Source organism: Oryzias latipes, chromosome 11, assembly GCF_002234675.1.
Source record: "Oryzias latipes chromosome 11, ASM223467v1".
Taxonomy (NCBI): domain Eukaryota; kingdom Metazoa; phylum Chordata; class Actinopteri; order Beloniformes; family Adrianichthyidae; genus Oryzias; species Oryzias latipes.
In genome coordinates this window covers 1281796-1307167 of record NC_019869.2, presented here as the reverse complement: position 1 = coordinate 1307167, position 25372 = coordinate 1281796, and the positions used below count along the sequence as shown (strand labels likewise).

At 45.7% G+C, this 25372-nt stretch overlaps 2 protein-coding genes across 6 annotated transcripts in view; one reads left to right on the top strand and one right to left on the bottom strand.

Annotated features, from left to right (window-relative positions):
* The window catches only part of LOC105354996 (CD209 antigen-like protein E), a 686243-nt gene that overhangs the window by 66647 nt on the left and 594224 nt on the right, over positions 1 to 25372 (bottom strand). The window lies entirely within an intron of this gene.
* LOC101161417 (histone-lysine N-methyltransferase ASH1L) overlaps positions 1 to 25372 on the top strand; it is a 32347-nt gene that overhangs the window by 2416 nt on the left and 4559 nt on the right. For 3 of the 4 annotated variants that reach the window (XM_020706876.2, XM_020706877.2, XM_020706878.2), the window contains exons 3-26: positions 3697 to 4469; positions 6663 to 10962; positions 12913 to 13564; positions 13654 to 13827; positions 13904 to 13998; positions 14822 to 14895; positions 15030 to 15075; positions 15266 to 15374; positions 16226 to 16432; positions 16550 to 16696; positions 17575 to 17683; positions 18012 to 18161; positions 18383 to 18450; positions 19103 to 19263; positions 19338 to 19490; positions 19567 to 19621; positions 19866 to 19998; positions 20897 to 21163; positions 21337 to 21423; positions 21525 to 21615; positions 22687 to 22825; positions 22901 to 23073; positions 23146 to 23312; positions 23531 to 24023. In XM_020706876.2, the coding sequence (XP_020562535.1) occupies positions 3867 to 4469; positions 6663 to 10962; positions 12913 to 13564; positions 13654 to 13827; positions 13904 to 13998; positions 14822 to 14895; positions 15030 to 15075; positions 15266 to 15374; positions 16226 to 16432; positions 16550 to 16696; positions 17575 to 17683; positions 18012 to 18161; positions 18383 to 18450; positions 19103 to 19263; positions 19338 to 19490; positions 19567 to 19621; positions 19866 to 19998; positions 20897 to 21163; positions 21337 to 21423; positions 21525 to 21615; positions 22687 to 22825; positions 22901 to 23073; positions 23146 to 23312; positions 23531 to 24023 (8653 nt within the window). In that variant the 5' untranslated portion in view covers positions 3697 to 3866. The remainder of the gene's footprint in view (positions 1 to 3696; positions 4470 to 6662; positions 10963 to 12912; positions 13565 to 13653; positions 13828 to 13903; positions 13999 to 14821; positions 14896 to 15029; positions 15076 to 15265; positions 15375 to 16225; positions 16433 to 16549; positions 16697 to 17574; positions 17684 to 18011; positions 18162 to 18382; positions 18451 to 19102; positions 19264 to 19337; positions 19491 to 19566; positions 19622 to 19865; positions 19999 to 20896; positions 21164 to 21336; positions 21424 to 21524; positions 21616 to 22686; positions 22826 to 22900; positions 23074 to 23145; positions 23313 to 23530; positions 24024 to 25372) is intronic. The other variant, XM_011480634.3, reaches the window with a different exon arrangement.

Genomic DNA, 25372 nt, shown 5'->3' with positions numbered 1-25372 from the left:
GATGGAACCCCTTGCATCAATGACCAATCAGACGGAGCCCTTTTTTGTTAGAAGTTCTGTTAGATGCTCACTGCCCTGTAGACTAGTTTCATTTGGAGTAGAATTTAAGTTATGTTGACTCTTATTTAAAATAAACTGTTGCAGTTAGATGGAAATTATGTCTTTGGTTGTTTGGCTATTTGTTCATGTATCGCAAGTTATATTATCATCGCAATCTTGATCAGTAATATCGCAATTCGCTAGTTTTCCTCATATCCTGCAGCCCTAACATGCACTAAATGAATATTTGGGTGTATTCAGACTGGACACATTTGATTTGCTTAAAGTGAACCAGAGTTTTAAGGTGGTCCTCAAGGTGGAGCTTCGGTTTATTTCTGAGATTCTTTAGTCTGAATTCAATCCGTTCCCGGAGTGGAACAAATGGACCAAAACGGCTGCCGTAGTCGACGTAAACAGAGTAGGAATGTAGCATCAAATGAGCTGCTGACAAATGTAAAGCAAAGATTGTCGTGTTATCAAATAAACAAACAAAAAAGAGTCCTACTGTTTATTTGTTGGAACGTTTATTTCAACACCACTGAAAACGCTTCTTACATGTGTTTCTGTGTCTCATAAAGCGGCACGTGCCCGACAGGCGCCACTGTTACGTCATCCTAATGGCTACCTGTTAGTTCCTTATGAATTCTCCTAAAAAGTGTCATAACTCCCCAACGATGAGACACAGCAACTCATTGAAATGTGATGGGATGAATGCAGACTAAGCCAAAGAACTTTTAACGTGATACAAATTGCTTCTCACTGTTTTCCCGACAATCTACCTGTCATGAACACTCATCAGTACCTTCTTAGCTGTCGTCTTGCCAGTAACCGCCCTGTAGCATGCCTCCACCGGACCAAAAAGCAAGTCAAACGTCATGAGCCTGACGTTGATGCAGACGTTCAAAACATGCGACCGAAATTATAAGTTTGAATGAACTATAATTTCTGCCTCTAGTTGCTTTGTCCCGCCCTTGTAATTCCTGATCAATCAGTGAAGAGATCTCTAGTCACATGGTCTTGTCTACAAGCTTTAGTCCTGAACAGGAAAGTCCCCTTGACTTCAGTCAAATGAAGCAGACTGGGTCTGGACCAATCGGTTTTCCCAGTCTGAATACACCCTCTGAATGCTCTGAGTAGCCCTTTACTTTGAAAATGTATTTACTTCTGGTGACAGTAGAGCCTATGGTTTATTTATTTTATATACTCAAAATCCAACATTATTTTTGTGATTATAGAGTAATAATTACATAATCTGAAGTTTTTTTTTTTACTATACATATTTATAAAAATTGCAAATTGGAGATCTCTGGCGCCATAAATAATCCTCCTCTTCTTTATTTTATTTTTCTGTAGCTACACCCCTAGTAGGGGCCGCTGTTAACAGCATTAAGTCTAGAGACCGGAACTCTGCAAGGCGGGCCGGTCCCCTGAGGCAACACCAGAACAGTCACCCCCACCAAAAGCTGTACTTTGGGGCCAGTCAGACTCGGGAACGGCCCCAATGGAGTGCTGCGAGTCGGCTCCTCTGTCAAATCTAATCCACGTTGGGTCCTTTCTCTGACTTTGCATGTTCTTCTCGTTCGCGTGTGGGTTTCCTCCCACAGTCCAAAAACATGCTTCCTTGGTGAATGTAATTATTCCTGGGTGTTCATGTGTGGCCCTTCAACAAACTGGTGACCTGTTCAGTGTGAACCCCACCTTCACCAGATAGTAGCTGGGATAGGCTCCAGCAACCGCGTGGCCCGGAAATGGACTCTGAAGATGGATGCATTTGCACCACTCATATTTTGAATAGTAACGGGTGGTGTCATTATAACAAAGGGATTTTCTTTTTTTCACTACCATTCACTTTAGGCATAACAGTGTTGAGAATATGGGGTTGATTGGGTCGGAGAAATTGGTTTCTTTCTTGAAAATGTGGTTTCATTGATGTGAGTTTGGATCTACTTCATCACTGACATGGAGGTGCTTGCGGAAACGGTCAACTTTATTCTGGAGCTTTTTATATAGCGACTGAAGCACTGTGTTCTTGGTCTTTGCTTTTAGTTTTTAGTTTTCCTTTTCCTAAGTGAGATGAACTTCTTTTTTGAAAGCTCTATTTTTCTTGTAAGGCATCTGGTTCTGGATCACTTAATGAACCCTCATTGATCCAAATGTTCTGAAAAACTCATCCCTTAAGCAGCGCAGTAGCATAGCTTTATTAATTATCTCCTTCTCGATTGGAAACGTAACTGTAAAAAACGAGACTAGAGTACATATGTCATTGTGGGGGAAGCCGTAGGGGGCTAGGAGTAGACGGGGGGGGGGTGTTATGGGTGAAATGTGTTTTTGATTAAAGTAGGAACGGTGAATTTAGCTGGTGTGTGTGGTGTTATGAATGTTTGATTATCAGAAATGCAGGAGCAGAGGGCGGTGGCAACTTTTTTATTTTGGAGAATTGAAATTCTTAGTGGTATTCAAACATTTAATGCTAAAAACAGCATTTAAAGAAAAGAATGTCAGAAAAAAAATATTGCTGCTTTTCCAGAAGAAAATGCAGGGTTGAATGCTATATCGCTGAATGAAAATGAAACTAAAAGGGTAATAAATGGCACAAAAAAAGATAGAAGTGATCAAAGTTTACCTTAAATAAAGTGAAAACAGCACAATAACAAAAAAGATATGTTTGTGATAAATGCCAGAACCAGCGAGCTTCTGCACCAAGGATTCCCCATGTATTTAAATGGAGCCAAAACTCCTGGAAATCCTGAAGTATCTGGAAAAGTTGTAGGATTTGAAGGACCAAAAGTCATGGCTGGAAAAAACTGAAAGAGTAGAACATTTGAATATTTGAACGGTTAAAATAGCTGAAAAATTGTAGATGAGGTTAAGTGGTATAGAATGGTGGAAGATACTAAAATAAAGAGAGACACGGGTTGAAGCCTTTATAGCATTCCACCAATTATCTTTATTCTCACAGTTTTGGGGATGTGGAAAGTTGCATAATGATCATCCATTATGCAGCTTTAGCTCTTGTTTTCAACTCGTTAAAAAAAGTGGCTGGAAAAAGTCCCGCCCTCTCATGGCTGAAAACGACAGCTGGACAGTTTGTCTGCTCCCTGAGGACTCGCTGTGCGGAGGTCACCGCTCTGAACCGCCTTTAAACCGCTTCGCCAAGGGAAAGCACCTGCTTAGGGGCCAATCCACATTAAATCATTCCATGACAGAGTGAAACTGCTCACAACTTTATTGTTCCGAGTAGTTCTGCATAGTCCACATTCAGGAAGGTTGTGGCTCTCTGCTGCTGTTCTAAACGGGCCTTCTCGAGCGCTCATCTGGTTTCTAACCTGCAACTCTTTCTATGTGGGGGTGATTATTAGGGAAAAGTTCATTCTGAATCACAAGATATTGGTGTGTAATTAACTGGGATTGCTGCAGGCTGACGGGAGCCCAGCACGAAGAGTCACCCTGATAGAAGAAATAAATAGGATAAAGTCAGTGCAGTTGGAAATAGCTGCCCTTCAACTGTTCTGAACCCTAATTTTTTATAGGTCACTTTGAACTTGACATTTATAGGACACTGCGTCTGTTTTTCTGTTGCAGTAACTCGAGCGAGAAATGTTTTCTTCTTTTGTTTCTCGCCGCCTAACCTGTCCCGGTCTCTGTCTTTTCACGCAGCTGAAGGCCGGAGAAAGAGGGCTGGACGGCCACGACGGGAGAGTAGGACTCGACAAAGCCACGAGCTTCACCCTCACCGATCCTCCTTCCCCATTTCCTCCTTCTCCCCCTCTCCCACATCCACATAAAAACTTACTGGAATCTCCCCCGAGATAGTGTTCAAAGTTCAGATGGATCAGAAGATTCAGAGTCGAACTGCGACTCCAACCCCTCTCCTCTCCGATGCCCCCACGGTGGATCGAGAGAAGGAAGGGGGCGGGGGAAAGAAAGAAGAGGAAGATGAGAAAAACCGGGATCGAGAAAAAGAGAGGACAACTGCTGCCCCTGCCGGAGCAGGCGGTGCAGGTGAAGGTGGGTCCGAGGGGGTCAACGGCGACCAATCCCACTTCTCCATCAAAGAGAGCAGCCTGTCTGAGGGCAACGTCAAGCTGAAGATCGGCCTTCAAGCCAAACGCATGAAGAAACCCCCAAAGATCCTGGAGAATTATGTGTGCCGGCCAGCCTTTAGGGCGACCGTGAGGCACACAAACCGCGGGGGAGGTGGTGCCCGCGGTAACCGAGCGGCGGCGGCGGCCGATGGACAGCGTCGTGAGGGCCAGAGTCCTTCACAGGGGCGGGAAAAGGATAAGGAAAAAAGTCCCAGTGTGAGCAAACCACCGTCGTCTTCCTCCACCCTACCCTCTAAAACATCTGCACCTCCTTCTCCTGCTCCTCCGTCTGGCTGCACTAATCCCCCGTCATCCCAAGTGAATGGGAGTGCTCCAGTAAAAAGGGTAAGGAAGAAAAAAACTGTCTGTTTGTGTCTTTGGATTCTGCAGCTGATTTAAGTCTTGGGGAAAATGAAGGATCGTTAACCAGCATTGTGAGCATAGTTTTTACTTTTGGAGAAATCTGTGTTCATTTGCTCCTTTTTTAAAGAATTTTTTTATACATTTGCAAGAAAAAGTAAGTTAGCCCTTTGTGATTTTACGTGGCAGAGATGTTTGTCAAGGCACGGTTCACAAACTACCAGGGAAGAGCAACTCCAGGCCTCCAGGGCCGGTGTGTCTGCATGATTTCCAGATATCCAAGCTTCACTGATTACCTGGTCCAGGTGTGTCCAGCCAATTAAAACATGTATGTTGGAAAACATGCAGGAATGGGGCCTTAGAGGCCTAGAGTTGCCCATCCCTTCTAGACTGTCATATATTTTTTTTTTTTTGGGGGGTGGGCTTTAACCTGCACATCCAATCTCATCACTGCGATTAGACTCCAGGTTTGCACATTTCTGGCTCTAATTAGCTCCTGGAGCAGCCTAGATGTTGACATACTTCCTCCACCTACGCAGTGAATGTTTGGAGGTTTTTAGGTTGACAATTTGACAACTGCTGTTTGGGGATTACAAATGAAAACTAGATGAAACTGCAGGGTTGAATGCTTTATTGCTGAATGAAAATGAAACTTAAAGGGTAATAATAGGCACAAAAAAGAAAAGACATCATCAAAATGACCATAAATAAAGTGAAAACAGCAAAATAACTTAAAAGATACCTTAGTGGTGGGCCTCGAACTGGCAAAGTTGTGCAACTCGGCTCACGTTTCACGCCATTACGCCACCAACCAGGGATAGTGAATACGACATATAATCCATATAATCCTGGAATATCTTGAAAAGTTCAAGGATTTGAAGGACCAAAAGTCATAGCTGGAAAAAAGCTGAAAGAGCTGAACATTTAAATAGTTGAATGGTTAAAATAGCTGAAAAATTGTAGGAGTTAAATGGTGGAAGATACTAGAATGAAGAAAGGGAAACAGGAAAACAATGTGTTTTATAGCATTCAACCAAATAGCATACATAAATAAAAATGTTGACATGTTGTGTTAACTAAGACATGAATCATCATCTTTTGCTTTTTGCTTACAGAGAATTAGTTTTTCTATTGTCAACCAATAAATAAAAGTAATCCAGAGAGGTTCACATACTTTTTCATGCAACTGTAGGTGAGCATTCAAGAACAAAGCTTCTCAGTAATCATTGTGCCATTGCCAGGATAAATAGCAGGGCATAAATTGTTCTTTTAGTTTTCTTTGTATTCTCAGCTGACCTGCTTCCATTCACCATGCGCTGCCCCCCCCCCCCATCTGCCTCCATTTGCCTTGTCTGGAATTTCTCTGCCAGACTCTGTCTGTGGTTGGTTTGGGGGGTGGGGGAATTCCCGCTTGACCCCTCACAGTTGTACTGTGGTGCTGTCCCCAGTCTGACCCCACTAAGTAACTTCCCCTTCTTCCCAGAATGCATTCAGTTACTGCTGCATCCAACCTGCATTGTTCTTCCATCTTCTCTGTTTTTCCTTTTAGGTGTAACTTTCAATCAAGGCCTTATTTTGTCTTTGAGGTTTTTCACTTTCCGTCACTTTACACACAATTTAATTTATGCCCCCTCTTTCCAACACCCAGAACTGAAAGCTCTCTGTTTACACTCTCCCACTAGATTACAGCCCCTCACATCCCTAACCGAATAGTAGTAACCGTGCAACAAAAATGGCAGCAACATCAGAGCTATCCAGTCGTCCAGTTTAGATCCAGATTCCAGCTCAGACGTGGAAAACAAAGACGATCGTGGATCTATTTGGCTGACAGTGGATGTATCAGAATGGAGCTTGTTGCCCCGCCCAGCATTTTTCTATTTCACATAAGTGATCTTTTCAAACAGCATTTTTCTGTCCTCTCCTGATTCAAAACGATTTAAATAAAGAAATACTTTGAATTTTTTTCTATATGTCCTCCATCATCAGAAAATACCACAAGAAGAAGAAAATGTTAAAAACGCCATATTCATCAGAGTGGGTCTTTGAATATTGTCTTTTTATTAAATCCCAATTTAAACTCATAATAATTTCTTGATGCTGTATTTGAATATCAGATGCACTTTGTGTGATTTCATTTAAATTCCTTAAAGTATTGATGGTGTGTCTTTGTCTAAGCAGGTTCCTGGAATGGATGGCAAGACGGAGTCAAAGTCGGATGCAAAAGCAGCAACTGCTCCACCAGAGAGACCCCTAAACTTACATCGCCCCCAACCAGAGAACAAACCCCATTCCTCGGGGAAGAAAACACTGACTCAGCAAACACCTCCACAGACTTCTTCGCCGAGTTCATCACTACCTGCATTGAAGGAACCCACCTTTGAGGGTGTTAAGCCTCCTCAATACACCTACAGTTCAGAGGGCCAGAAAGACAAGGACAAGGGGGGCCAAAGTTGGGGATCCCCCACTGTCACAGAAAAATTAGCCCAGCTTATTGCTACTTGCCCCCCATCTAAAGCTTTAAAGCCAATCAAGCTGTCAAAGACTGATCCAGCTTCCACCACCCTCCCAAGCTCAGGCTTCATGGCTCCTACGGCCAAGCAGCGGGATAGGGCCATGGCCAACAGGAATACATACTCAAGAATGATGCATCTGTCTCCTCCTCCCCCCGTATCGAGACCCCCTGGTCGCCCCTATGGTTCAAGAAGCAAAGACGGCATCCCAGAAAACGTTTCCACAGCACAAAGGAAAGATGACTCGGATGGGTCTGGAAAATCTTGTAGCAGCAACAACAGCGGTAGCGTGCGCAGCAGCAGCCCTGCGTTCACCTATGGCAATAACTGGTTGCCCACCATGACGAAGGATAGCAGCAACGAAAATGGGAAAATTAGCATCTCTGTTCCACAGTCGTGCTTTGCTCATAGTTTTCCACAGACCACATCCTCATCATCGTGCCCTGTTTCCCCCTCTTCTTCAAACTCAGCTGATCCGAGAACATCGAGCTCAGGGAGCTCTTCTGGTCTCTCCCAAGGACAGCATGCACGAGACTTCTCAGCAACGGCGGAGGAAAACGGCGCACATGAGAGGGAGCAGGACAGCGACAACCCCAGGGACTTGACCAAATGCCCCCCTCCAGCAACAACAGGAAGGCCGGAGGTAAAAGAAAAGGGAGCAAATGGTCACGGCGAGCAGGGAAAGAGCTGTAGTCCCAGCAAGCGCAGCCCTAACCGGGATAGTATTCATTCAGGTCGGTACAGCAGTTCTCCTGAGCCTGTGAGGCAAAGAGAATTTTCTCCACCAGAGATGGACGATGAAGAAGGCTCAGAAACGCCTCCTAGAGATGATTCCCTAGATTCCTCTATGGACTCCTCTACCGAGCAGGACAGCAGACCTCTTAAAAAACGCAAAGGGAGAAAACCCCGCTGGAGTTGTGACATGAACAAGACCCACAGCAAGAGCATGAAAGGCCATGATAGTCCCTGCGGCGACAGCAAGAACACCATGCTCTTTTCCTCTGACATGGAAACCCCATCACCTCCAGTCAAAAGGCCTGTGGGGCGGCCTCCCAATCCAAACAAGCTCAGGCAGAATACTATGCCACAAAGTACAGTGTCGCAATTCTTCTCGTCCCAGCCGAAGAAAAGAGGAAGGCCAAAGTCCAAAATGCCGAGGCTTGATGCCCCTGGTCCCGGAAACTCCCCCTGTAAGCTGTCGCACTCAAAGGTTTTCTCGTCTCTGCTGAAGTCCAAAGAAGAGCAGGACCCACCTGTTCTTCACCCGGAGGTGGACTTAAATCCTCCAAAACCTTTGCCCAGAAAGCGTGGGCGTCCTAAACGCCCTCCTACATTACCTCAAGAGGGGCAGCCTCCTACCCTGGCTCCAGAAGAAGACGACGTGGGGGAACAGAGGTTCCACAGCAAAGGAAATGGGCAGCTCATCATGAAAACCATCATTGGCAAAATTAACAAGATGAAAAGTGTGAAGAGGAAACGGATTCTGAGCCAGATTCTTTTGGGTCCGAGAACAGAAGACCCTCCCAAAGGCAACACAAGTGGAATGGTTGGTTCAGTGGAAGCTGCAACCCAGTCATTGTCATCTTTAGCTGCTACTTTTGGGGGAAAGCTTGGGCCGCAAATTAACGTCAGTAAAAAGGGAACAATATACATGGGGAAGAGGAGAGGCCGTAAACCAAAGGCAGCCGGTTCCACATCATCACCAGAACCTTTTCTGTCTCCAAATACCGCTTCCCCTCTTTCTCATCAATCTCAGTCCCACTATTTGTTCTCCTCTGACGTATTTCCTTCTCCCTCCCTCTCACAGTCGAGCGGAGGCCACAGTCCCATCAGTGAAGCCAGCTTTGTGGAGCCCGGCTCGGTGCACTTTGGAGGTCACACTCACTATTCGAGCTCGCATCATAGCCACAACACGTTCTCCTTCCCGACACCAACCTTTTCTGCCCCTAACAAGATGCTGGGGTCTGTGTCATCCTCTGCAGTCACAGCAGCTTCTCAGAAAAAGTCGTCTTACAGAGGATACCCTCTCCACCACCACCATTACCGGCAGCACCACCACTATCATAGGCTTTCTCCTCCCAGGCCAATCCACCCCACCTCCCCTGCTCCCCTCAATGAGCTTAAAGAAGCAACCCCTTCCCCAGTCAGCGAGTCCCACAGTGAGGAGACGGTGCCCAGCGACAGTGGCATCGGGACAGACAACAACAGCACATCTGATCGTGGCGAGAAAGCTGGTGGAATGGGGGGGTTGGGGTTGCCGCCTGGAATGGGAGGTGGATTGTTGATGCCAGGTGTGATGAGTTCAGCTGTGGTTTCCGGGCTGAGCATCAACTCCAGAGGGAGGCGCCGGCACTCTGCCGGGCTAGTAGACCGTCCCTCACCCTCCCCATCGCCACACGGAGTGCGATCGTCCCCCGATCCCAGAAGACCTCACCCTGCGGTGCCCGCCTCCTCATTGTTGGGCCACAAGGACAAACACAAGCACAAATGTAAACGGCGTAGCCATGTGTGTCCCGGGTACGACAAGTTAAAGAGACAGAAGCGGAAACGAAAGAAGAAGTACTTGCAGCTGCGGTCTCGCCGCCTTGACCCAGACTTTCTGGCTGAACTCGACGAGATAATTGTCATGCTGAGCGAAGTACGGATAACCCACCGTACCACGGGACACCGGCTGGGCGGTGGAATAGGCATCGCCGCAGGAGCAAGCAGAATGCCCGGGTTGGGGAGCAGAGGAAGCAGTGGAATGGGAGGACCAGGAGGTCCTCCTCCTCATCCTTATGTGCACAGGGACCTCTTACCAACTATATTCCGGGTTAACTTTGGCAGGTTCTACTCCCATCCTGCCTACTCCTGTGACCCCTTTCACTACATCCGTAAACCCGACATGAAGAAGAAACGTGGGCGACCCCCCAAGTTAAGAGAATCCATGTCTGAAGTCCCGTTTGTACCTGGTCTAGGGTTCCCACTCTCAAGTGGGGGTTTCTACCACCCACCATACGGCGTCCCTTATTCATCTGGACCCCTGGGTTTGGGTTATTACAGAGGTTACCCTTCAACAAGTTCCCTGTATGCTCACCCTCATCACCAGTCTCCTCACACACCACAATCCCACCACTCCCACCATTCACCAACCTTCCCGCCTCCTCCCCCCACCACGTCTTACATGCACCACCACCACCCCTCTCATCTCCTGTTGAACCCCTCCAAATTTCATAAGAAGAAACACAAGCTGCTTCGGCAGGAGTACCTGGGAGGAGGGAGGTCCCCAGTCCTTTTCCCGTCGTTGTCTTCTGAACTTTCCTTTAACTGGCACCATAAACACAAACATAGGCACAAACATCGAGAGCGTTGTTCTGAGGAAGACCGAGAGGAAGCAGCAAGGAGTGGATCAGGTGGCCGATCCGCCGCTGGGATTCCTGACAAAGGAACATCAGGTAAAACGGATCCAGTTGGTGGTTTGGGAATGTCAGAGACTTTACAGAGATGCCGCTTTGGTAGAGACAGCTCCAGCACCCCTGCCAGCAAGCAACCTGTTGCCCGTTCTGCCAATTCCCCTCTGTCATCATCAGCAGAACGCTTCAAGCGTAAGGAGAGCTCCATGTCCTGCCTAGGACCCTCTAGGCTCACGCTGGGGAACAGCTGGTTCAGGATAGGCAGTTCTGAAGCGGACTACTCCAAAATTTCACAGAGCATAGTAGCACCCAGCCAGGGTTCATTCTCAGATGAACGGGGAGGAGATCCGTCAGGATGTTCTGACAGTGAAGACGAGGAACGTCTCACTCCCAGACAAGATGTTGACTCTCATGGTTCTCCAGATCTAACAAATTTGTTTTCCTCGGCTCTAACTCGGGCTTCGTTCAGAGGAAATCGTAGCAGGAATACTGATGTCACAGAGAGCTCAAACTTCTCCCAAGTGGATCGGCTTATGAGGAAGGATCCATCAACGTCATCGGAGAGGAGAGAGTTTGGTAAGTCCAGCTCCATGTTCTGTCCTACGAGGCTTTATAGATAAATGACTGTAATAAAACGAAGCACAAAGTGATGCTCAAGAACCGCGACAAATGTATAAATCACCAAAACTTTAAGCATTTCAGTATTTGACTTATTATTAAATCAGCTTTCTTAATTGGTCGCATAAAACCATATATAGTAAAGCTGTTATAACCACATTTAAAAAACATTTTTTTTAAACTTTATTTTTGAACATTGAGAAAGTTATAAAACAATACATTTAAATTCACTTTGGGCCAATTTTGGACCCAAGACTTTTATCTCCATCTCCATGCATCTCCTGTTCTCCAGGAACAGGAGATGCATTATTACAGAGGAAGGGAAGTAAAATAAAATAAAAGAGGGGGTGGGGGGTCAGGGGGTACCTTTATCTTGATTATAAGTACAAGTCAGACATGTTCATGACTTTTATTTGTAGCAAGTGATTAACAGAGAATATCCATTGTGACTTCAAACATTTGGGTAGCTGTATCTGAAGTGAGTAGGCTAGTCTTTTTCTGACCTAAAATCAGACCAAAAGAATTGAAGGGTGTTGGCGTATTTATTATAGATTCAATGTGTTTCATTTTTAATCTTTTTAAATGAGCTTTGGCTTTTCTTAACACAGCAAATCAATGAACGATTAGGCTGCCTCCTTTACCTGAGCGTTTCACAGGTTAAATTAAACCCAGAAAGCAGGATTTTTAACTAGGAGCTACTCATTACACGACACAATTGTCTTTTTTTATTTTTATGAATCATTTATGAGACTTCATCTTTGAAAATATTAGACCTCACATTGTTTGTTCCTGCGCTGCGCTTGTGCTTCTGCAGTCATCTTACATTTCAAATCAGCACTGATTTTAGTTCATCAGTTTTTCCTATAAAGGTATTGAGAGTTCTGTAAAGAAACATTAGGTCTTTGCTCCTGTTAGTGGGATATTTTAAATGTATTCTCCAAAATGAGTCTGGAAATATCTGCGGTTCAAGTAATCTCATTCACAATAGTTTAATGTCTGGTTTCCGAGGTACAATTAACTGGTGAATCTGGTTCTATGTGTAAAGAAACTTTTTTTTAATAGATTTAACCAATTTGCAGCTATTTGGCACCCAGGTTGCAGCTAATGTCAACATTAATGCATATTTTTTTGTCACCTGAAAGTGAAAGCACCCGTATAAAGTTTAAAACACAACATCTTGCAGGTCTGTGATTGTTCAGCTGTTTGAAACGACAGTAACTATTTATGGAGGCTCTCTGTTGTATTGACTATCCAGGCCTGTTTGCTCAGACATGTGACATTTGCTACTGATGTTGCATTTGTACCGCAGGTTTTCTTCTAATTTAAAACAACCAAACCTTTTACTTTGGTTAAAATGGATATTCATTTTTAAGATGTAGATTTGTACACAGAGGAATGAGGTTTTGAATGCTTATGGATAGAGCTGCACGATCTGAGGAAAACTCACCATTTGCAATATTTTCGCCATCTTTTGCAATATGCGTATTGTACAGCTTGATATTGCGATTACGATAGATTTGTGATTTATTGTGTAGACCTACTTATGGAAATGATAAAGTTTTATTGTCTTGGTATTTATCTTGGCTTACTAATATTATAACCTTGAAATTTTCTTTGACAAAAAGCAAAATTGAGAAAGAAAGTGACAGATGTCCAGAAATCTGACAGTGTAATTTACTTTACTTTTTTCTCTTTGTGCATTTTTTAATGTTACAATTATTATAATGACAGTTAAACAATCAACTATTTTCATTTTCGACTTCTATCTACTATCTGAAACCAGGATTAAACTTATAGAAAGTCTCAGAACGTTTACAAAAATGTCTCAAATTTTGTAAGAAAACTTCTGCGTGCTAGAATATGTGTTCTCTCTGTCACAGTAAAAGCATTCTTTTTCTTTTTTGGTAGGGACTTCAGGAAATCCAACCAGAGGTGTTCCCTTATCCCCCTCTAAAGGGCCAGAAGGAGCTCTGCACCACCGACAGCCGCTCTACCACCATCCCGCTCTGTTCCACTCCCACGGCTCGGCGGCGTCTCAGGACTGTTGCCTGGAAGCCTCCTTGCCCCACCGCTCCTACCGGGTCCAGCCGTCCAAACACAGCCTGCACCACGTCAACAAAATCCTGCGCGCCAAAAAGCTGCAGAGGCAAGCTCGCACGGGAAACAACGTGGTAAAGAAGAGGGGGCCCGGTCGGCCCAGGAAATACCCGCTGCTCTCCCCTCCACCATCCTCGCCGCCGGCGGTGGAGGCGAATGATGCTCGGCCAAGGGACAGAGGCGGGGACAGGCTACCAGAGGGAAGAGGGTGGGAGGGCGATACAGTCACTGACGCTATTGAGTCAGTGGTCCAGGGCCAGAGCAGGAAAACTCCGAAAAGGAAGCACTGGGACAAGGATGACGATGAAGAAGAGGAGGAGGAAGCAGAGAACAAAGACGTAGAAGAAATGGTGGATCTACCACCAATCAGGGAAGAGAATCAAGACGAAAACCTGGCCGCAAGGTCCAGACCCGGGACAGGAAGGAGCTGGCCCGCTCTAGAAGAACATCAGAACTTTCAAAGGTCAGCGGATATTCAGCACCGGGGCTGTTAGATGACGCTGTGGCGAGGAAGGACGTTCATTCAGTTCAAACCCCTTTTTATGCTTTCAGCTCTGCGGAAAGGAAGCCAGAAGGCCATCGGTCCCCGGAGCACGGAGGGGCTGTCCCCAGAGAACAAGCTCCGCCCATGCCTGTTACCAGCCAGCGAGAGAAGAGACCAGCAAGACCTCCAAAGAAGAAGTTCCAAAAAGCCGGCCTGTACTCAGACGTTTACAAAACGGAGGAGTGAGTTCACTTTTTACCAACGTGTATCTGCTTCAAATCACAGGAAATGGTCTGAAATCCCTTTTCCTTCTCGTAGCCCCCGCAGTCAGCTCCTGCAGCTGAAGAAGGAGAAACTTGAATACATACCTGGGGAGCACGAGTACGGACTGTTTCCTGCACCGATACATGTTGGTGAGTTCAAATCTGATGTTTTCAAAGTGTCCTGATCAAAACTGTTGAATCCAATAGGTGGGAATCCATCCATCAGTAAATGTCACTTCCTGTGATTCAGGAAAACCTCTCAAAGGTTGGTTGTTGGGAATGGGGGGTGGGGGGGCCTCCTCCAGGCCTGCTTGTTAACAGATGTGCCCCCACACTGACGGGGATCACCTGATCCAGGTGTGTCCAGCCATTTGGAACATGCCAGAGCAGAGTTTGTTGGAAAACAAGCAGGAATGCGGCCGTTGGACCCCGCCCACCCCGACCCTGAAGGGTATCCGCAGTCAGGCTGGAAACCCGAAGCTGTTGAGAATCTGAAATCCTTAGCTTTAGTGTTTTATTTATCAGAACTGGCACTTTGTAATGAAGTCATAGTGAATCAATCATTTGTCATTTCCATGTGATATTTGGCTGCAGCAGCTCCAGAGACATTTTATTCCTTCATCTGGAGACGTTGACGTCCTGTTTAAGACGTTTCTTCACTCAGATAGAAGATTAAGAACGATGGAAGAGTTCAAGGATTCATTTCTCCTCACACTAATGCTCCCTGATATACAACAACTGTTATTTTCATGTATTTATGTTCATCATTTTAAATGTGCTAAAGTAAATTGACTAAATTATTTGTTTATTTTCTGCAGAAACTAGATCAAACATTGAAATCATTTTCTAAATCACAATAAATAAAATCCCAACCTTTTAAGGAGGATTTCCTGAAACTGCCATGAAGATGAAACACGTTTCAGTGTATTTCTGGACGGATTGACTGAGCGTCTCTTGTTTTGCTGTTTTCCAGGGAAATACCTGAGACAGAAGCGCATCGACTTCCAGCTGCCGTACGATATTTTATGGCTGTGGAAACACGATCAGGTGATTGATCTGCTTTAGACTGTTTGCTTTTTGTCTTCAGGACAGACGATGTTTTAGTTTTGGAAGAAAAAGTTTATTTTGCAGGGATATTTCTTGGTTTCTTAATGTCTTTTTTTTCTGTTGTGGATTTTCAGCTGTCTAAGAGGCCTGATGTTCCTCTTTACAAAAAGATCAGATCAAGTGAGTCACTGCTTTTGCACTTCCTCTGTGTTTCTACCAACCTCTTTATTCTTTGTCCACCATGAGGCTCTTTCCACGGTTTTCTTGGTTACCTTTGACTGGTTTTTCAGTTTACTCCTTTTATTTTGGATGTCAAGTCGTCTGCAGATGCGACTGTTTGGTTGTTTTAAGCCGTGTGTTTGCGCCGCAGACGTCTACGTGGACGTGAAGCCTTTTTCCGGGTATGAAACGACGACCTGCAGCTGCAAACCGCCGGAGAACTCGGACGACAAAGGCTGTTTAGATGATTGCCTGAACAGGTAAAGAACCTTTGGAACAGTTCAAGGTTTCTCCTTCACACATGTTACTGTAATAAAAAGACATCAATTATTAGCCATAAGAGGGTTTTTCCTGGTTTAAATCAAGGTTGTGTAAATGTCACATGATCCAGCTTCCTGAAGCAAAAATGAACTGTTTTATTTTAAGTCTATCTATTTACTATAGTGCTGGGTTGTAAACTGATATTTATTTTATACGTTATGGGAGCTAAACCAGCTATTTAACTGCTCGACAAACCGTCTGTGGAGGAGCGTCTGACCATTTGAGGTTTGGTTTAGTAAAACCAGATTCAAACCTTTTGTTTTGGACCATCGGCTGCCAGTTTACGGCGACGCCGTTGAAGCCAAAACCACCAGTAAAGGTTTTACATCAAGTTGGCATTAATCTCATGGGACATACGTTGACTTTGACTGGTGTGGCAGTTTCCTCCAAACTTTATACTTTACAGATCAGTTTCTATTGTTTATTTTATTCTTATTTTAGAGGGAATCCTTAACTTTTCACATTTACATAGTAATGATCTTGGCTCCTGTGTTTCTTTTAAGTTGTCTTTGCAAAACCTGCCAAAGTACCACAAAGTATTATGTGTTTTCATAGATAATCTAAATAGAACTGCTGGTTATTGTGTTTATTGTGATCTTTAAGCTTTTTTGCCCGTCATTAGATTTCCTAAAACTGTAAAACCAATACATTTACCCGGCTGAAATAAACTAATAAAAAGATCTTTTTGACTAAACTAAAGTCATAATTTTCAATGGAGTTTGTATGAACCTCTCAGCCGTTTTTCCTTCTTGGCGTGTGTTTTTCTAACACGTATGTTGGTTTGTTGCAGGATGAGCTATGCAGAATGTTCTCCGAGCACGTGTCCATGTGGAGAGCAGTGTGACAACCAGCACATTCAGAGACACGAGTGGGTCCAGTGTCTGGAGCGGTTCCGCGCTGAGGGAAAGGGTTGGGGTATTCGCACAAAGGAGCCCCTCCGAGCGGGGCAGTTCATCATCGAATACCTGGGAGAGGTGGTTAGCGAGCAGGAGTTCAGGTGCAGCTTCCTCCTCCAGAAACCATTTCCCCTTTTTTTATTTTCCTGCTTTGTGGCAAATCTTCATGAACCTGAAACGCTCACCCCGGTCTCCAATTGCCCCCCTCTGGGTTGCAGGAGCCGCATGATGGAGCAGTACTTCTCCCACAGTGGCCACTACTGTCTCAACCTGGACAGCGGCATGGTGATTGACAGCTACCGAATGGGCAATGAGGCGCGCTTCATCAACCACAGCTGTGACCCAAACTGTGAAATGCAGAAATGGTGGGTGTCTGTGGAAAGTCTGAGTCTGCCCCTAAGCAGTAGTGATGGGCAGATGAGGCCTCACGAAGCGTTTCGGCACACTGTGTCACTCAATACTGACTCCTGGTGGACTGACAACGTCACTGCAGGCAACCAAGTAAAGAAACTCCACTGATTAAATAAACAAAAGACAATATTTGTCCTCGTAGTTCCTCGTTCCCGTGTCTGGCTCTATAATGCCCCAGCATTGAGGAGGGGCTTTAAAGTTTGACAGTTCTGATGAACAAATGCCACATTTGACCTCCAAAAACATAAAATGATTCATTTTAAAAAAGACTCCGTTTGAAATGGAATTATATTCTGCTGGACCAAACGGAAACCGAGAGGAATGAGGGGGCAAAAAACCAAAAACACTGTTAAAACTACAAAAAAAACCTCATGAAAAAACACCACATTCAACACCTTAAGTTAAGATTTAGTCAAATAAAACGTCAAACACGGGTGGGCGAGGAAGACGGGGGCTTGAGAAGCTGGAAGCTGGTCCGGGGCATCAAAAAAATGTTGTCTTCCTACTCTGCTAAACTCACCGCTGGACTCATTTATTACCAAAGTGACAGAAATGTGACCAAGAAGATCCGGAATCCCAAGATGGTTTTTACAGCCGGGATGGTTGGAAGACCAGTTCCAGAGGAGTTCAGGGTCCACAAGGGTTTACCTGAAAGATCTGATGGATGAGAATGTGCAAGACAATTAAGACATTTAAAAACTGTACCTCACAGTCAGTCCTGATATATTTTGGACTATAGTGTTTGAATAAATCCATGCAGGAAGCCAGGAGAATATTTTAATGTTTTCTAAACATTTTGCCTGTCATAAGCCTCTGTGCGTCTGTTTGTCAGGTCGGTGAACGGAGTTTACCGGATCGGTCTCTTTGCTCTGAAGGACGTCAGCAGCGGCACCGAACTCACCTACGACTACAACTTCCACTCCTTCAACACGGAGGAGCAGGTGAAGCTCCGCCCAGTTCTGTCAGGCTCCACCTTTAGAGGAGGAAGACGCTGCACGTCTGCTCCCAGACTGTTAGTCAGAACAAAGCAGAGGAATCATGAGGAAAAATAAGCTTTGCACAACAACGTGTAATAAATCCTTATTGTTCTTGCAAATCGAGTCTAATAAAATAGTTATGATTCATTTGCACACCTGCTTCAGCTAAAACGTCCTCCTGCTGAACGACATTTGAGGATCTCTTCCGTTCTTTCCTTGTTTCTTTCCTGCTCTTTCATTGGGATCCAGTCGATTCTCTTCCAACCGCCTTTTCCCTTCTGCTCTTTCGCAGCAAGCCTGCAAGTGTGGCTCAGAGAGCTGCCGCGGGATCATCGGCGGGAAGAGTCAGCGGATCAACGGCCTGCCCGGGAAAACGGGAGGCGCTCGGCGTCTGGGGCGACTCAAGGAGAAGAGGAAGTCCAAACACCAGTTCAAAAAACGGGTGAGCGGCTCATGTTCAGACGCTGTCTGGAAACATTTTCAGGTGAATGCTGCCACTGCTGAAGGAGCTTCTAGAAGTCATTCTAGACACTTTGATTTGATCATTTGTCTGAAAACTTTGGCATTTAAAGTTTGACATTTTCAACACACATTAAAAAAGTAAATCAAAAGTTAAGTAGGAAGAAATTTGAGATTTAACGTTTTGTCTTTCTGGACACTTAGGAGGAAGATTCCAGCGACAACAATAAGTTTTACCCTCATCTGATGAAGCCGATGTCCAACAGAGAGAGGTAAACACAGACAGAAAAGTCATTCTGCAGTTCCAACTGTAAAAAACAGAAATTCTCTTTAAGTGTTTAGTGAAACTGGGTGTACTTCATCACAAATACAATTATTGGTGTAAGCACCTTTTTATGAATTTGCAATTTAATTTTGTTATTTTCTTCTCATCCAAATAATCCAATTTGAATATTTATTTTGGAAAAACATTGGATGTTCAAACAGATGTTTTCACATCAAACCCAATACGTTGTCTGACCACTAGAGGGCGCAAACCCGCTGTTCCATGCTGATGCCATTCATAGATGTTTTGTTGTTTTTTTGACCTGTTGTCAATAAAGTTGAACGGAGGAGCAACAAGTTACGGTTATTTTACTTCAATGTGCGTCCATAATTTATGAAGAGGTTAAAACCCAGAAGAGCAAGAAAGAAGATGAAGAAGCAGGTTTGAAGAACAAGACCAAAGAGTGACGTCTACAGTTGACTTTTTGGTTTTGACACAGTGGTCCTCAACCCCCCAGGCTCATGGGTTCATTTCTTCTTGATGTGTTTCTCGGAGGATCAAAACTGTCTTAATAAATGATATTTCTGCTTGTTTTCTTATTGTTTCTTGTTTTGTTTCACTTGCTAAAAAAGATTGTTGTCGTCTCTTTTAATTTGTAGGAACTTTGTCCTGAAGCACCGAGTTTTTCTTCTGAGGAACTGGGAGAAGATGCGGGAAAAGCAGGAGCTGCAGAAGCGAGAAGGCGACAGAGACGCCAGCAGCCTCTCTATTTACACGCGATACGGAGGAGTCACCCGAGACGACGGCAACATCAAATCAGGTGAGCGTCCAGGAAAAATGCCACAGCTGTTCGTCCTTAGCGCGTCCTGTTAAACCCACGCCGTTTTCACGCAGACGTGTTCCAGACGCAGTTCTCGGCTCTGCAGACGCTGCGGTCGGTTCGCACGCGGCGGCTGGCTGCTGCCGAAGAAAACACGGAGGTGACGCGGACCGCACGGCTCGCGCACATCTTCAAGGAGATCTGGGAAATGATCACGGGCTACAAGGGTGAGAAAACCTGCCGTCTGACACAACCTGTAGAGTCCAAGGTCGGAGGACTCAAACGCTGCTTGTTTTTGGTCAGATTCAGCAGGCCAGGCCCTCGCCGCCCCACTGATGAACCTCCCGTCCAGAAAGAGGTGAGTGGGCGGAGCTCCTGGTTTGTTTAGCAGTGTTTTTAATCTCCTCCATCAGTGTGCAGTACCCACACGGTGTAACAGTTTTATCTGCCGCTGTGCTTCTGAGCCGTGACGCCTGCTGCTGTCAAAACAACCGCCTGTCCTTTGAGTAACCTGACTCCGCGGCGCTGGCGCCCGCGCTCAGCTCTTTTGTTTGGCCGCAGCGTGGACTTGGAGATACTGAAGGCGTCTGCTTTCCCTTCAGGAACAGCCAGTACTACGAGAAGGTGTCTGATCCGCTGGACCTGAACACCATCGAGAAGCAGATCGTAACCGGCCATTACAAGACGGTGGAGGCGTTTGACACCGACATGCTGAAGGTTTTCCGCAACGCTGAGGTGAGCAGAGATCACCTTTTTTTCTCATTGATCTGGATGTTTTTCTGCATAGAAACCCATTCCATAATCAATATCTACGTTTTTCTTTTGGGGGTTTTGTATTTTGTTATGTAGACAGTATTTATTACCAATAGTCCAAGCATAAGTCCAGCAGGTAAGGTTGTGGTGGAGTCGTTGACAGCACTTGTCGCGGCGCTGTGACGTAAGCAGCCTTCACATTTCTGAAGCAGGAAAACTGTGGATCCTAAACATGAACATGAAGATGAAACATCCATTCATTTAAGGAGTGATGTTTATGTCACCGCGTTGCACACAAAACTATCGCAAATGAGTTGCAAATGAAAATATTCAATATTTCCTTTTTTTTCTCTTTTCCTTTCAAAAAATGTATTTTGGTTTGCAACACAAATGTTTTCAAGCGTTGTGTCTCATCTCGCTTTTTTCCCATCTTTAAATTTGCTCACAGACGTTACGGTTTAGCGTGACAAAGCTGCCATCAAACAGCTGCTGATTGGTCCAGATTCTAACCTCTGGAAGCAGCTCCGTCACATTGATAGATTTCTCTCTTTCTGTTTTCAGATTCTTTACTTTCTTCTCTTCTGTTTTCCTGCTCCATCATGTCTTCCACACCTCCACCCAAACTTACATTTTTGAGCTTTGAACTCTTACTGTTCTCTTAAAAAACAGTTAGTTTACTCTAACTGTTTTTTTTTTTTAATTTTATGTTTTGTGCCCGAAGTTTGTTACACAAAACCTGTTTTTGATATTCCAAATGGAGGATTTGTGTTGCTTTGTTTCACCTGTTGTGTGACAGAAGATCATTCTTTTCCTGAAAACGCTTCTGTGTGAGAACAGACCAGCAGTTTCATGGACGACCATCTTTTTTTTGTCCCACCAGAAATACTACGGCCGGAAATCCCCGGTGGGCCGGGACGTTTACCGGCTGCGGAAAGCCTACTACAGCGCTCGCCACGAGGCCGCCGTCCAGATCGACGAGATCGTGGGGGAAACGTCGAGCGAGGCCGACAGCTCCGATTCGCTGGAGCGGGACCACGGTCACCACCAGCACGGGGAAGGCCCCCACGATAAGGACGACGACGTCATCCGCTGCATCTGCGGGATGTACAAAGACGAAGGCCTGATGATCCAGTGTGAAAAGTGCATGGTACGGAAGGGGGACATTCTTCCTAGGGGGGCCATCTGACTCGTTCTAGAGGGTTTCAAGAACCTGCAGCAGCTGAGCCGACTCAGACGTGTCCCAGAATCCTCGGCTCAGTCATCTGCTGTAACTGTGATCAACCCAACGGATAACAGAGTGTTGTGTTGGCGGGTTTTCAGGTGTGGCAGCACTTTGACTGCATGCGGTTGGAGACGGAGGTGGAGCACTACCTCTGCGAGCAGTGTGACCCCCGGCCAGTAGAACGGGTACGTCTGTTCCTCAACATACTAAAAAATCTGCTGCTGCTGCTGCTGCTGCTGCTGCTGCTGCTGCTTTTCTGATGAGGCGTTCATGTCCGTCACCTCAGGAGGTTCCCATGTTACCCCAACCCAGCTACGCTCAGGCCGGCTCCATCTACTACATCTGTCTGCTTAGAGACGACCTGCTGCTGCACCAAGGTAGGAAACCTGTTTAATAAAGAAATACACTTTATCTGTACAGCACCTTTCAAGATAAACATGCTTCACAGTAAAACACAGAATATAGAAAAGAATTAAGAAAAAGCTATTGTAAAAAGAAAACACTGAGTCTGCAGATGTGAGTCCAGAGGGATGGAGCCGCTGCTGCAAAGACTCTGTCACCTTTAGTCCTTAACCACCAGCAGACCCTGGTCACATGACCTCAGGGACCTGCGGGGGGTGGACGGCTGCAAAAGGTCTTCTATGTAGACCGGTGCCTGGTTATAAAGAGCTGTGTGTGTTAAAACCAGGATTTAAAATGCACTCTGTAGCGGATGTGGAGCCAGAGCAGCTGATTAACAACGGGGTGACGTGTGAAAACTTAGATGAATTAGGTAAAAACTTGCAGCAGCGTTCTGGACAACCTGGAGCCGTTCTAAAGATTTTTTGCTTAAACGTGAAGATGGAGTTGCAGTAATCAAGATGAGATGATATAAAAGTGTTGATGAGCTTCTCCATCTCAGAACACAATTGGAAAGATCTGCAGGAAACAACAGTTAAAACGAACCTTTTCTAGATCATTTTTCCTGATGATACTTGATTTATTTGCTGTCACTATAGAATAGAAAACAATAGATTTGTTTATTTTACAGAGCACTTTTCCCAGAATGAATCACAAAGTGCTTTACAAAAGGAGCATTAGGAGAAAAAATTAATCTCAAAATTGCTTTGCTGAGTATTTATTTAATCAAGTTGTTGTGAATTAGGAGCTGACAAAAAATGCAGTTTAAAAAAAGTTGTAATTGTGACTTAGAAAATACGCTGGGCGGGGCTAAAGCCTCCATCTGTTTATCTGTAGATAAAATTCAGTGAAGGTGGGGGAGCTTTAAAAATGAGAAAAAACATCTGTTAATATCAGAAATGCAATACGTTGTATTTAAATGATATAAGAGTGATACTGCACCAAATATGGATTATCAGCCCTTTTAAGTGTTATTAAGTATTGGTATCAACACAAACCTAAGGGTCAGTTGTGTGTTATTATAGCTGACGTTGTTGGTTTGTGTGTAGGTGACTGTGTGTATCTGATGAGGGACAGCAGGCGCTCATCTGAAGGGCAGCCGGTCCGCCAGTCCTACCGCCTGCTGTCGCACGTCAACCGGGACAAGCTGGACATCTTCCGGATCGAGAAACTCTGGAAGAATGAGAAGTGAGCGCAGCTGCAGCACGTGAGACACAAACGTTTGGGATCAATGTTGACCTCGGTGGCGTTCTCACCCCAAAGGGGGGAGCGGTTTGCGTTCGGGCATCACTACTTCCGCCCTCATGAGACGCATCACTCCCCATCGCGGCGGTTCTACCAGAACGAGCTGTTCCGGATGCCTCTGTACGAGATCATCCCTCTGGAGGCGGTGGTGGCGACCTGCTGCGTCCTGGACCTCTACACCTACTGCAAGGGTGAGCAGCCGCCGCCCCGCCGGCTCGGGCTCGGACGTGTCCAGCTTCTCTAATGTCCCATCGTCCTCATAGGGAGACCGAAGGGCGTGAAGGAACAGGACGTCTACATCTGTGACTACCGCCTGGACAAGTCGGCGCACCTGTTCTACAAGATCCATCGCAACCGCTACCCGGTGTGCACCAAGCCGTACGCCTTCGTCCACTTCACCAAGAGGCTCGCGCCAAAGAGGGACTTCTCGGTGAGACCGCCTGCCCCCCCCTTTCAAATAATTAGGAACATGACTGACGGCAGATTTAGAAAATAAGGTTTAGGTCAAAGGTCAGCTTTCCAGAAACATCTTAAAGAGGCTTCTAGCTTTTTTTACACGTGAAGCCACATAAATGTGTTTTTACGTCACAGACGGACATTTATTAACATTTACATCCTGCTTCTTTGTCCTGCCATCAATCTCTGCAGCCTCATTATGTTCCGGACAACTATAAGAGGAACGGCGGCCGATCGGCGTGGAAAAGCGAAAGGTCCAAAGAACCGGGACGCTGCGACGATGACGACGCCTCCTGCGACCGGGGGGAGGACTTCCCCGCCGAGGCAGAAGGGGGAAGAGGAGGGGGGGACGACGTGGACACGGCTGCAGAGGACCCCGACTTTGTTCCAACCAAACCCACGCCAGCCGAAACGGGAAGAGGGGAGGAGGAGGAGGACGATGAAGAAGAGGAGGAGGAGGAGGAGGACAGGCAGGAGGCTCGGGTGTGCAAGGAGCTGGAGGAAGGTTCCAACCAGAGGATGGGGGAGATGCTGGAACTCCCAACCCCGTTATCCTCCTCCCCCCCTCAGCACAGAGCTCTCAGCAGGAGGGAGGCCCAGAGGGACCGGCTGAACAAGATCCTGCTGGACCTGCTGCACAGAATCCCCAACAAGAATGGTGAGGGACCGGGAACGAAGCTGGGGGGTAGGTCGACCGATGAACTGGGGCTTTTGTGTTTGTCCCTGCAGATCATTTAACCCCATCAAAGCAGGCGGCTGCTCTCAGCCGGAAACACCACAGAAAGTCCTGACTAGGGTTGTGCCGATGGACGATATCATCGTCCATCGTGATGGGTGACTGACATCCCGATGGAGAGACCACCATCGTGATGCCACGCCCCCGCCACGTTGCGCGTCGACACCATAAACCGCGGTTACATGTACAAAATATCTTGATGGGATCAATGGTCGGATTAGAATCCAACCGTGTAAATGGGCCCAGAAAAATGTTTTCAGAATATAAAAACGTTCACTAAGGTCACACTTTCCGTCGGAATAAATCATTCGCACATGCGCAGTAGGGTTTGAAAACGGAAGGATATAAATTCCGCCAAGCGGCTTTTTTTTTCAAACTTTATTGAATGTAACAATTCAATACAAAACAATGTTAAACAGCGCCGAGCGGCTATATACATTGACATGTCAGCTCGGTAAAATACGAGATGATCTTCTAAACGTGCTTTTAATAATGTTACGGTTATTATGAAACGCCTGTTCGCTCATCATTTGAATTTTAATCCGTGTGGTCAGTGCTTTTTCTGAACGTAGCCAGGATTAGCAGTATGCTAACACGGGCTAACAACATTAGCTTTGGGTGGCGCTGCTTACTGGCTGCACGTAAACATGTAAGAATAACATCAGCCTTTATTTAGTCGGGACACGACTGGAAACACAAATCCGCGTGATTGTTTGAATGTTTTCTAAGGACTGAGCGAAATTTCTGCGTTGAAGCTCAAACCGCTGTGTGTGCTGACGATCCGAGCTGTGCTCAGACACACGTTTAGACCCGGTTCTGAGTTCGGTTGCTTGTACCCCTAGAGCTGCGGGACGGATCGCAGTCTTAAATCTCCCACACATAGCGCTCATGTAACAAAGCACCCCCCCCCCCTTCCCCTCAAACACAAAGCTGGAAGTCCACGCTCCGCCGGTCCACGGGAGCGGACTACTTCTTTTCTATTTTGTTTGTTACTTTTTTTGTTAAAGTCACTTCCCTCAGTTTATACTGGATCATCGCGGATTAGTCATTAGTTGGGAAATAAAATGAAAAAAGCAAAAAAACGAATAGCAGTTATATAAGAACGAAAAATGTAAAAATACCCCCCCCCCCCCCCCGACGATGTCATCGTCCATCCCGATGGTTGACAGCAAACATCGTCAACGGCCAATTTAAGGGACATCGGCCAACCCTAGTCCTGACAGATGATTGGAAGCATTACTGTCAGCCGCAAAAACCATAAATGTTTCAGAAACACGTCCTCCAATCGGGACGGTACC